Raw genomic sequence first — 13,477 nt, forward strand, 5'->3', positions numbered from 1 at the left:
TTATGCACATGCTTAAATATACAAGTAGGAAGTGTCCCTTGGGGTGAGTCATCTGGGTTATTTAGAGTTTTTTTACTCTCACTTTTGTTTTCTACACAATAAATTCTCATTTGCATACATCTGATTTATACGCTTGTGTTTCGCAGTAAATAGTATGAATGAGAAAGATGGTTTTGTGGTTAGGACACAGGAATGGGAGTCAGCAGATGTGGGTTCTTTAGCTCTGCCAGAGGTCTCCTCTATGACCTGTGTAAAGCACTTTACATCTCAGTGTTTCAGCTTCCCCACCTGTAAAATGGGGATAGTAATACTTATCTACCTCATCTAATTTGTTACCATTTGTAAAGTGCTTTGAGATTCTTGTATAGTAGGTGCCTTAGGAATGAAAATTATTATTGTTCCTGTTTAATCATTCCATTTTTATAATACACACAAAAAAGTCACTTTTAAAGGTGACATGTAAAAGATTTTTTAAAAATTGATCCTGTGCCCTCTTTTTGCTTTTCTATGATGTATGAAGGCCTGAAAAATTGTTTGTTTGATAAGCACAATTTTTCTCTTCAATTTTTTTAACTTAGAAATATGCGGAGTTTAAATTCTGGTTTGGCTGGAGAACCTGGGAGAGGTGTAAGAGCAGGCAGAGGTAGGCCTGTAATGCTGAGGGTTGGGCGAAACCTTGTTGAAGCATGTAAGCATAACAGCCGCTTCTCATCCAGGATAAATAAAAAAGCAGTTATGCTCCTTTATGGGATAGGTAGCCGAAACAATAGGAGCCACTGTTAATTTATTTTTTAACAAATTAAATAGGTATTAAAAAAAGCAAAGAGTTTTAAGTGGCCTGACTAAATTTCTTTCCCTTAACAGCTTAAACTTAGTGAAAACTCAGACTCTGAGGGTATGTCTACACACAACCTGTGGCAGCGAGGCTCAGAGGCCAGGTTGACAGACTCGAGTAGCAGCGGTGGGTATCATAGGTGAGGGAAGGCTTAGCCTTCCCTGACCCAGCCTGTGGCCCTGCCCATGTTTTGCCCCCCCGAAGCCAGCAGCGGCTCAGCTCCAGCCATGTCTGGAGTTCGGCTGGTGGCCAGGGTCTGGGCCAGCCGGGGCAGCTTGGGCTGGCCAGTGGGGGTCGGGTCAACTGGGGTGGCTTGGGCTGGCCCAGGGCTTGGGCTGGCCAGCCAGTGGGCCCATTGGCATGGCCTGGGGTGACTCGGGGGTTGGGGTGGATGCATGCAGAGAAGGGCACTGTGGGCAGACTGGGAAGTGGCAGGGTTATGGCTAATAAGTTTATGCTCAGAATGGATTCCAAAACCCCACAACAACAGGAGGAGAGAGACAGTGGGCCCCTTCTTTCAACCTTCTGTAAGCACTTCAGAATAAAGAACCTCTTTGGCAACAATGTCTGGAGAAAAATTTACTGATAAAGAACCTGGGTTCTTTTCCCAGGTCTGCTACTAGCGTGCTAGGTGCTTGGGTAAATTATTTCCCCTGTCTGTGCCACAGGCCCCCCTCTGTAAAATGTGGATAATGATACTGAGCTACCATGTAAAGTGCTGTGAAAAGCACTACATAAGAGTAGTAGTATTTCTACCAGGAAAGATGGTGAGATGGTGAAGCTTGCTCCGAGGGTATGTCCACATTGCAATTAGACACCCATGGCTGACCTGTGTCAGGTGATTTGGGCTTGCGGGGCTCAAGCCAAGGGGTTGTTTAATGGTGGGGTAGATGTTCCGGCTTGGGGTGCAGGCTCTGCAACCCTCCCACTGTGCAGGGTCCGAGAGCCCCAGGCTCCAGCCTGAACCCAAATGGCTACACCGCAATTAAACAGCCCCTTAAGCACAACCCCTTTGAGCCTGAGTCAGTTGGCGTGGCGCAGCTGCAGGTGTCTAATGGCAGTGCAGACATACCCTTAGAGTCATTTCTTCCTTTGCACTTTGACTGGACAAACACCACAGAACAAATAAGACTGGCAACATTATTGGCAGAATCTTATGACTTTAAAAGATATCAGTGTCCTCTCAGTACACAGATGCACATAACAGCAAATTACAGCATATTGGTATTATTGCACAGTCTATATCTACATGGTCCCCAGCATTTGGGACCATAAAAGCACCTTAGCACATGCTTTTCATCTCTAGCTAAATCCACTACTGGATTTGCTTTTCTCCACACTGCAGCTTCTTGTGAGAAATACATAATGTACACTGATAATTCATCATCAGAACAAGCTGTCACTTTAATGATGTATTCATGTGATATATCATCATATATAGTGAAGCATACTGATGTAATCCAACGCCAATGCTGTCCAGGGAAGGAAAAATGGCGGAGCAGATTTAATAACCTGATCTAAAGCGGAGTCAGTTAATATTCAGCATCTGGAAAGCTACCTTTGCAGCATAAAACAGTGTAGAAATGTTGGCACATAATGACAGTAGCTTCTTGTAATATTTCTGGCATTTCATCACCAAGTAGTCAAACCAGTGCAGATTAATTCTACAGTCCAAAGCAGAAGCAAACAGTTAACTGGACAATAGACTTGAGAATTAAAGGAATAAGTTTTATGTCCAAGTTCATCTTTAGCAGTGTTCCAAATTTAAGCTGTTTAAAATAGACAAACCCAGCAAAATGTTTGTCACATTGTACATTAAAATGATTATAAAGTTATATATTAAAATTATTAGGCAGATTCCAATTATTAATAATACTTAAGAAGAAAGTATCTTCAAAGTATTCAGCATAAACTTATTCAGCTGAACTAAAAAAGGTACTTTGCCAAATATATGAAAAAGTACATGGGGCAAGTACATAGGCTCCTCAGTTGATAGATGTCTAAATAAATGTGGCCGGATGGGAGCTGGAGGTGTCCAGCATCTTGTAAAAATCAGGATTTTTATTTATGTGCCTAAATACGGATTTTAGAAGCCTAACTTTAGGCACCCAAGTTTGAAATTTCTGGAATTGATTATGTTTATAAATCTATGTCAGAGAATTCTTGTTGTTGTTGAGGCCTGATCCTGGGAGTTAGGCCACCAGGATTAAAAATGTTGGTCTATGAGTGATATTGAGTATATTTTATTTACTTGACTTTTATATATACCACTGTGCTTTATGTACATTTGGTTTGTGTATTTCAGTCTGCAGTTGTACAGATACACAGGAAAAGACTGCTGGGACCTTTGCCCAGCCAGCTATTGAAAACCTGGAGACATTAAAAGGAAAGGTGGTTTATGCGATAATGAAATGGATTAGGCATCATACAAATCACATTTGTGATCCAAAAAAAAGTCATAATCAGAAGACAGCCATGAAAATGTGCTCATTGTTTAGGAGGACATTTCTCTTTCATAAAGTGAGCTGTTAAATTAAATATGGACATGAATCACTTCATGTTGTTTCCAGTTCTGGAATCCTGTAGAGATAATTATCACCAAAGTAGTGTATGGCAGTTTAATCCTTGGCCCTTTAAATTCCAGGGATCCAAACATATGTCCAGGCTCAATGATGATAATTCCTCTGGATGCATCAAAACCAGCTGTTGCCAAAACTTCAGTCGTCATAGAGAGGAAATCATGCTTCCACAATATTCTTATTTATTTCATATCTATATAATGCATCTATTGATCAGCCTCATGGCACACTAACAATAAACAGCAATAAAACATCAGTACCACACAAACGATAATCCAATGTTAGCAGTGCAACCAACTCGAATAAATAATAACACTGGGAGAGTTGTATGCATCCCCTTTAGCAAAGTACATTTAGAGAGAAATACCGTAGGTTAAATATGACCGGTCAGATCCATGGGTCTGATTGAGCTGTGATTGGCATAGCATCCAAAGGGAGTGAGGGGAAAACATTGCTCTAAGCTATTTTACCACTCTTCTCATCTGAGTGCTAGCTGGAGGCTGTTTGGCCCTCAGTGTAAATTAGTGTAGCCTAAGGTCTGCTCTCAGTTACTCCAAGAGTAATAGTCCCTAGGGCAGGGGTCGGCAACCTTTCAGAAGTGGTGTGCCTAGTCTTCATTTATTCACTCTAATTTAAGATTTCGCGTGCCAGTAATACATTTTAATGTTTTAGAAGGTCTCTTCCTATAAGTCTATAGTATATAACTAAACTATTGGTGTATGTAAAGTAAATAAGGTTTTAAAAATGTTTAAATAGCTTCATTTAAAATTAAATTAAAATGCAGAGCCCCCTGGACCAGTGTCCAGGACCCGGGCAGTGTAAGTGCCACTGAAAATCAGCTCGTGTGCCGCCTTTGGCATGCGTGCCATATGTTACCTACCCCTGCCCTAGGGATTGCTCTGCCAGAAAAGGATCACTGGAATGCCAAGTTCTCCTTCACCAACACACCCTCTATATTTGGGGTCCAAGAGCAAGAGGTGTAGAGCCAATTATACCAGATTTATGCCTCCTCGGGAATTCCTCTATGTTCCTGTTAGGGCAGCTTTCCAGCTGCTTTGCACCAGTTGAACAACAAAAAGCAGCCGGAAGAGGAGCTAAGAATTTGTTCCAGTATTTTCAAAAAGACAAACAGAGTGAAATCCTGCCCTATTAAAATCAATAGTAAAACTCCCATTGACTTCAACAGGGCCAGGATTACCTGAGTTACTCAAAACCAAACAAACGTTACACTATTATTACAGTGAAATAATTTAAAAAATCTACTTTATTTTTTGTGTGCATTTTGTTATTTGTTTTTTTTACTTCTGCTGTGGAGATATGTTTGTAGAAGATTATAATTTAGAGACACTCCTTCATAAGGGACTGTGTTGTGAGTATGGGAATTTGGAGATGTGTCCTGGAGGCAGGCAGGGAAGAGGAAGGGTAGTGGGAAGACCACATGTCTGTGTGCAGGAGCTCACTGCACAAGCTCTCCAGTTTGTTTTATTAAAGTTTTATTCCTTTCTCCTTCACTAGTTTGTTATTTAATGAACCCCAAGACTATTACATCTTCTACTTCATCTTTCACAGTGAAAGTAGATTAGTCAATTTCATCTTTCTGTTTAGTTTCACTTTCTGGCTTTCATGCACTACACATTCTTGCAATGACTGATTGCAAACAAACCATGTGGGGAACATTTATATCCCCAACAAACCATGCGATGTACGTTAAATAAGGCCTGGGCTATAAATTGAATGTTGAAGATTAAAGAAATCTTGACTAACCAGCTACAAAGTTACTGAATGAGGCAGGGTCCTGTGTAAAAATAGCATGTGATCATGTAATTAAAGATTGCATCCTAATGCATATGTACAAGTCGGCTGAATTAACCTTGCACAGAGAACCTTTAATCTGGCATTTCCTAACTTTTGAATGTTTTACTTTGCAACCTTAACATTCTTTTAACAGTTTTTCCAGATGTAATTATAATTATAATTATATTTGTTAAGAGACAGAAAACCTGAAACTTATACAGAAATTACAATAGAAATACCACAGGTAAGATTAAATATGGTAAAAAAAAAAAAAAGAGAGGTTTAATGAATGGATCAGAGCTTGTTTTATGCACAGTCATAAAAGACCTTGAAAGTCAAAGTGTAGTGTAGTCTGGTTCCTTAAGTACTTGTTTATCTTTGTGAGAGCGGTCAGGGATGCTGGAACAATTTGTATAGTGGGGGTGCTGAGAGCCATTGAACCAAACTGTAAATCCTGTATATGAAGGAACCACTTCAAGCCAGGGGGTACGACAGCATCCCTAGTTCCAGCACTTATGTCAGAGGTGCTACTTCTGTTTTGCCATATCCCCAGAAATGAGTATTTTTCAATTTGTAGGAATGCATTACAAGTCCAAAATGGTTATTAGTGCACCAAACTGCATCTCTGCTAACCATCATCACCGCCTGAACTGACCACTCTTTGATGCCCGTACAAAGACAGAACATGATTCATTTTTGTGCTAGCACATCTTTCCCACAATCCCCCTTGGAGATTTGGTACTCCTGAAAAGGGAATAAGAGAATATGAATTCACTTCTGTTTAAGCAGAAAATGTCAGAGAAGATACAAATAGAACCCACACAGCAATAAATAATCTCATTTATATTTGTTCAAAATCAAATGAAAAACACTGCTGAGTCTCTACCTCCCATTAATCAGAGTTATTGATCCAGAAGAGAACCACGCAAGACAAACCTCTCTTTGATAACTTTTAAAGCCTTTTAAGCTGCACATAACATGCAAGGCAAGAATGCCTAAAGTCCACCTACACCAGTCCACCTGAAAATGTAAGAAATAGATCTTGTGAGACATGTCATTTTGCACCTAATTTGTGATCCTGGCTCAGTGCTTCAAAGAAGGGGGACGGCAAACAAACAAACAAACAAAAGACGAAGCTAAGTTCCTTTCTTAAATGTGCCCTAAAGAGAAGTTTTTTTCCCTAATCCAAATTTGTCAATCACTCTAACTCTGTACAATCTATTAGTAATCAATGCTATAGGGTTTTACATATTGAAAGAATAATAGAAACATTTGTTTATCCTCACCACACCTTGTGGTAGATAAGTACAGCTATCTCCATTTATAGAGAGAAGTGGCTGCAAAGTAACACATAGCAAGTTGGTGACAGAGCCAGAATTAGACTCTGGACTTCCTCACTCCCATGATGGCTTGCATCTGCATGTTGGATATGAGCAAGAACTTCTCAAAAGGCAGTTCACCCCCACATTTGGTGTTAATCAAACTCTACACTCTCATAATTCTGTTATTTTCAATTCTATATTTACCTTACATTTTTCTAAATTTTGAAAAGTACCCACTGAAGTAAGACTTGTCTGAACTATTGATCACCCTTTACAAATATTAGGTATACTTTTAATAAGCTCATACCAGTTTATTCAAGATCACATTTAGACCTAATCTACACAGTTGAAAGTATGCTCATAATAAAGTTTCTTTGAAGGCAATGAGAACTTTGCTTCACTGAGGACTGCAGAATAGGGCTCTGACTTTCACTTTTTAAAGATTAAGGGCAGTTTCATGTAGAGACTTGCCCAAATAAAGTAGCAAAAGTTTACCTTCACTGCTCAAGGTTCTTCTCTGTTAATTTAAATGGCAAAATTTAAAATTGAAAAATTGAAAAAAATGGCATTGACCTGGTATTTATTTAGTGTGGAAACCACTTTATGTGCTAACCATAGTACCTAGAGGACAGTTTATAGATTTCAGACAATCAGCCTTGACTTTCCTGTTGATCTTCAGAACCTTGAAAATACATTGAGAGCAATGTGAAAACATAAAGAAGAATATTGACACTATCAAGGACAGAGAAATCCAGAGTGAACTGCAGAAGGAAAACAACCTTCTGAAGTATCATTGAAAGCAAGACGTTCCACATTCACTGGAAGTCTACTTACAAGACTTGATATTTACATAATTCCTGGGACAACAAAAGTAAGAGACTATAAATTAAACAATGCTGATGTTATCTCACTGAAATTTGATGCAGAGGAAACATAAGTTTCAAGTAGCAAGATATTTTATTCTTTTGTCCCCTTTTTATAAAATCCAAGCTTTCAAACAAATGATAAAAAAAACCACCTCTACTTTCAGTTCCACTCATGTACATTCAAAGCAACTCTATGGACTTTATTTACACTGAATCTACATCAATGCAACTGACAGTAGATTGAGTGACATTTCTATTAAAAAGATGGACAAACAAGAGACAAATTTGGCCCATAATGTTTGTGCAAATTAAGACTGTGCAGAGTGGAAAGAGGGCACAAGGGGTTTTCCCCATTTGCACAAGGGGAGTGCTGGTATTGTGCTTGGCAGTAGCCAGTGTCACAACTGGTGCTAGCATCTTCAGAGAAGGCAGGGAAAGGCAGAATGATGGTGGAGCTGTGGCCTTTTCCCACCTTTGCACCAGCCAAAATAGTGACTGGGTGCAGAGGCAAGTGTATGCTGCACTGAGCAAAACAGCTTACAATGCAGATTTTACAACAACAGTAAACTAGCCATTTAAATAATCTGGCCAGACCCAAACTCTTATGCATCTTTATGCACTAATGCAATTAATTTAGGCAATATCATTTAAGATTACAGTATGAACTATAAGTGTATTTAGAAGAACAAATTATTTTAATAATAGTCTTGAATTTAAAAATAACTAGTGCTCAGGTAAAAATAATTGTGTTGACTTTATATGATCACTTTATATTTAAGTGATTAGTATACAAGTGCTTTGTATTTTCTCTTCAATGTTAGCGTTTTTAACGGCTAACTGTACATTGCTACACATTTAGTATATATGGAAACAGTGAACAGAATGATTAAACAACATTTTACAGTGTTAGCAGTCATACAAAAAAATGGGCCAAATTGCAATCTCATTTCCAACAGCGCCAATCCAGAGACATTCCATTAAAACTAAGCCCTGGTCTACACTGCAGGGGGATCGATCTAAGTTACGCAACTTCAGCTACGTGAATAACGTAGTTGAAGTCAATGTACTTAGACCTGTTCACTGCAGTGTCTTCACTACGGTGAGTCGACTGCTGCCGCTCCCTTGTCAACTCCACCTGTGCCTCTCATGGTGGAGGAATACAGGAGTCGAAGGGAGAGCACCGGGGTCGATTTATTTCATCTAGACTGGATGCGATAAATCGACCTCCACTGGATCGATTGCTGCCCGCCGACCCAGCAGGTAGTGTAGACATACCCTAAGGGAGTTACTCTGGACTGTACACTTGTGTGAGAGCAGAACTTGACTCAGTAGGTATTGAATCCTTATTATTAATCAGTATTTGATTCCAAAATACGAACACGTAAAACTATATGTATCCAGGAGCAGATTAAGACATGATCAAACTGGGCCACATATTCTGAAGTACCAGCAATACCAGCCACTCCTGGATTCTGTTTGCTAGCAACCCTTTCCTCTCTGTCCTCTCCATCCTCTTCCTCGAAAAAAAATTCCTCTACAGGATACCCCACAGGTTTGCACCTCATTTTCCCCACAGGAACCACTCCTCCCACCAACCGTGAATTCAACTCTTCCCCATCTAGCACCGCTTCCTGCCACCAGAGAGCTGTTTCATGACCCTGATTTTGTGCCCCAGTAGCAGGCCATATTTCAATCAAACTGTAATCACAAACATTTGGAGTTCAGGTAAGTTTTAAATTTACACCCTCAAGCTGGAGAAAGGTGAAAAACCTCAGAGAGGCATGGAGTGCAGCGGAAAGACAAATGACTCCAGAAACGAGGAGAGGAGGCTGAGAGGGGAGAAGCCAAAGACCAGACAGGGAGGGAAGACTTGTATTTCAATATATAAAATGAAATAACAGACATAATGTTCAGAAATTATCCACTGTTTCCTTCTGGGGTTCTCGTGATATTAAAGGGTCATTAGCACCATTTTAAATACTAAAGACTTCTACATTTAGGAGACTCCTGGGCATTAGTACAATAAATAATGGGGATTTTGCTTTGAAAAGAAAGGCAGAAGGTCTTCATACACTAGTGCGTGACTCCAGTGTTACATCTAGGTAACTCCACAGATTTCAATGGAGTAACACTCCTATACAATTGGTGTCACACTGTGGTGATTCAGGCTCAAGTGTTTTATTTTTACCTTTTCTCTTTCTCTCCTTTGGGAGGCCCCACTTTCTGGCTGCAGCCTGATATTGAAGGGATTCGATTTCAGAGGATGACAGCTCTGAAGGCATTTAGCAGCAGCCTGAGATAATCTGTCACTTGCTTCCCCTTCACTAGCAGGGTGATCCAGACCCTGACAAAGCAAGGGAGCTACTTAGAGGAATTTGCTGGGGTACTACAGACACAACTGCTGGGAGATTGGGGAAGGAATTGATTGATAATAGATCCCTTCAAAAGAACTGACTCCAGCCCCACTCCCTTCTTCCTCACCTCTCTACAGCTGGCTTGTTTGGTTGTCCCTTGTCCTCCCTATCCCAATCACTATCCCACCTATCTCCCATACAGAAGTGCTCTTCTCCCCAAATCTCTTGCTATACTCTTGGCTTCCTGCTCAGCTGCTTTCTATTCCTGGCTACAATGCTCTTTTAGAAGTCTTTCCTCCAGTCTTTTCCTGTCTCCTCTCCACTCATTCAAATGGGGAGAGGGGGGGAGAGGGAAGAGGGGGGTCACTAGCTATAGCAGAATATTCCCAACACTTCTCCTTCTCCTGCTTCCTTCAGTGGTTCCCTTGCCTTGCCAACATCTGGATCTCCCTCCTGGACTAGAGGGCAGCAGGCAGCACATTCCCTCCAGCTGCAGCTGATCACTTTTGGAGCTGTTAGCTCCCACTGTCTGCAAACAGGATCCAAGCCCTATATCATTGTGCTGGAGACAGAAAGTGATGCCACCTAGGGGAAAGAAAGTTGAAAATAAAATGCTTAAATGTTTTATTCATTGAAGAAAAATAAACAAACAATCATATTTCTAGTGCCCAGGATCTTCCTGCATTTGAAAAGTATCCTTAGATAGCAGAGCTGCACTATAACAATTACTCATGTGGTGGCTATGACACCAGAATCCCCTGATGCAACTGCAGCCTTAAGATATAGTGCGTAGTTGGGGATACATTATTCTTTACATTATTCATTTATATAGCACTGTAGGTGGTCATGGTATTTTAACTTCATAAACATACAAATAAAAAAAGTTTCTTGCCTCAAATAATGTACAATGTAAAGGATACATTCTGCAATTCCCACCTAGGCAAAACTTAAACTGAAGCATATTTCAACAGGCGGTTTGTTTGAGTAAAAATTGCAGAATGGGATCTTAAGAAGGTCAAAAAGAAATAGTAAAAGAAACACAATATAACACCCAAAACACTTTATAACCGTGTAACTATAAATCTACTGAAATTATGTTAGTTGAGTGGGCAAGATAGAATGATTTATTATCATTCTAATTTAAAACTTTGTTAAACACAATCAACAAAAATAGGTAATAAAAGGAGCACTTCTAAAGCCTACTGAAAAGGAGCTTTCCAATACAGATGGATACTGTAAGACAAATGTTCTTGAAAGAATTTCAGGCAATTAAAATTTCATGGTAGAAAAGATATTCTGAGGCTGCATTCTCGGTGAATCAGGAACAGGCTCGCCTGTGAAGGCAGTAAACCGATACTCCTGCTGAAGTTCTTGTTTGACTTGTGCTAGCTCAGCCTGAAGCTTTTCAGCCTATGATAAAAAATGAAATAAAATCACCAGAAAAAGTTTTTAAAAAGTCTAATTTATCTGAATAATATTATATATTTAACCGAAGAAGGAACTGCATAGATTTATCGGGCCAGGTCTTCAGCAGGGTATCTAAACATTTTCCATTTGTGTGCATGCAAAACTGCATACACACATCCATGCACCTACACTTCGCAGGTAGAACACCTGTGTATACACTTTAAAAATGGCGTGTGTGCCAGTGTTCAGAGTTTGCAACCACAAAAGTCAAACATGGATTTGCAGATGTGAATTCTAATATTTAAGTATGTGCTTGCATTAGGCAAGTTCAAACGAGCGCATACAGGTTTTTGCACCTGCAAAGTGTGGGTGCAAGTATGTGCATAGGCAATTTTGCATGCACACAAATAGAGGCTATGGCTGAGAATCAGGCCTATGATGATATGCATGATTCCTGTTAACAATAAACGTTATTTCTAGGTATTTTAATCCTCACACTGATACATACATTTACTCCTTTGCCAGTATAAGAAAAAGCAGGATTCATATTCCTACATATATATTATTCTTTAAATTGTAGTAAATCCTGAATTTTGAAGGAAATTCATGGTAGATGTTATAAATCTTCATAAAGTTTTTCATTCTTTAAAGATAGTACTTCACTTTTTGATAACATTTTCTTCCCTTTTGCTGTTAAGCACATCTTGAATTTTGTAAAGTGTAATGAAATGGATGGTTTTAATATGCCAGTGTAATACATCTGTAGGTTTCACAAATTCTTAGGTCTGGTCTACATTGGGGGGTGGAAGGGGAGATGCGATAAATCAACCCCTGCTGGATCGATCGCTCCGGAGGTAAGTGTAGACATGCCCTTAGACTCTCATCTTGCAAAGAATTATGCACTCACTTAATCTACAAAGTTTATAGTGAAGTACATGTGCAAATCTTTGCAGGATTGGGACCTTGGCAGTCTATTCCAAAATAGTCTTTTAAAAAATCTTATAAAAACCTATAAAAAATTAAACTAAATATATATAGAAACTTGGAAAATGAACTATTTGATTTAAATCAGCATATAGCAATCCCTCACATAAATGAACAAACAGACAATCTGGATTCGCCTAGCCTGCAGTTGCAGAATCAGTCACTGGTTAAAGAATTGATTTGGAACTGCTGGATTTTACTGAATACAGAAAACAAATTAAAAAATACAATAGTCTAAATGAAAAATAGAGGCCTATTTTATCATGAAGCATCTCATTCTGATTTTGGCTAAAATGTGATATTACCTAACCAATCAGGCCACTTATTTAGATGTCTAAATATGGACTTCTAAGTCCATATTTTAACTGTAGGTTCCCATTTCTGAAAATTTTGGATTTCACCTTTATAACTACATGACAATCGAGGTGCCACAAGTACTCCTTTTCTTTTTGCAAATACAGACTAACACGGCTGTTACTCTGAAACATGACAATCATAGAGCAACTTGCACAGCACATGGTAGCTCTTATAATATTAAAATATCTACATCACTTGTAGTTGCATTCACCTTTTACCATCTATTATGTCTTTCTTGGACTCTTTCCTCTATCTTCAAGATTTTAGCATCAATCTTAATGAAACTGCAACTTTCTATACACAATCATTGAATTATGCAATAATAATCTTAATTAAAGTGACCAAAGTCAAATGTGAAATTAGTATTTTTAATATAAAGCGTTTGGTGCCTGAGGATTTGATCAAATTAATGAAAAATCAAATTAAACCAATGACTGAATTAAGTCAAAGTGAAGCTATGACACTTACAATTTCAAAGTCTTGTTTTGCTCTCTGCATTTCCTCTTGGGGTGTCCCTTTTGACTTTTTTCTTCTTTCTTTCATCATTTGTGTATGTTGTTTGATGCGTTGTTCCAATTCTTTTACTCTGAAGGGTCTGAATAAACAGGATAAAAATAGATTGGAAGTGCAAAGGTTCAATTAATATAAAAGAAACAGAAAACTTTTTAAACCTTTGCTGCATCTAAACATAATCCAGGGGAACAAAAACAAAAGTTCAGTTCTCTTTGCATTGGTTAATATGGAGTTGTGCGACTGCATTATGTTATACTCTTCAATTACGTAATCACATACTATTTTATTCCACAGGGCCCCAGCTCATTCAGCACACAGGATGGATGGTCTCTGAGGATGAATCAGGGTTATGTAGGCTGTTGTCTGCAAAAGCCCTGTCTCCTTTGTTGCAGAAGTTGGAAAGCGTGCAGTGAATGAGGCAAGGGACTGCAGGAATAGAAAGGGTGGTTTCATAGTTCAAGCAGTT

General features: G+C 39.1%; 1 protein-coding gene across 2 annotated transcripts in view; it reads right to left on the minus strand.

Annotated features, from left to right (window-relative positions):
- Positions 1 to 3,573: 3,573 nt before the first annotated feature.
- LRRC27 (leucine rich repeat containing 27) overlaps positions 3,574 to 13,477 on the minus strand; it is a 59,710-nt gene continuing 49,806 nt past the window's right edge. For both annotated transcript variants that reach the window (XM_048859512.2, XM_048859511.2), the window contains 2 exons: positions 12,967 to 13,093; positions 3,574 to 11,160 (listed from right to left, as the gene is read on the minus strand). In XM_048859512.2, the coding sequence (XP_048715469.1) occupies positions 11,020 to 11,160; positions 12,967 to 13,093 (268 nt within the window). In that variant the 3' untranslated portion in view covers positions 3,574 to 11,019. The remainder of the gene's footprint in view (positions 11,161 to 12,966; positions 13,094 to 13,477) is intronic.

Source organism: Caretta caretta, chromosome 7 (genome assembly GCF_965140235.1).
Source record: "Caretta caretta isolate rCarCar2 chromosome 7, rCarCar1.hap1, whole genome shotgun sequence".
Classification (NCBI taxonomy): domain Eukaryota; kingdom Metazoa; phylum Chordata; order Testudines; family Cheloniidae; genus Caretta; species Caretta caretta.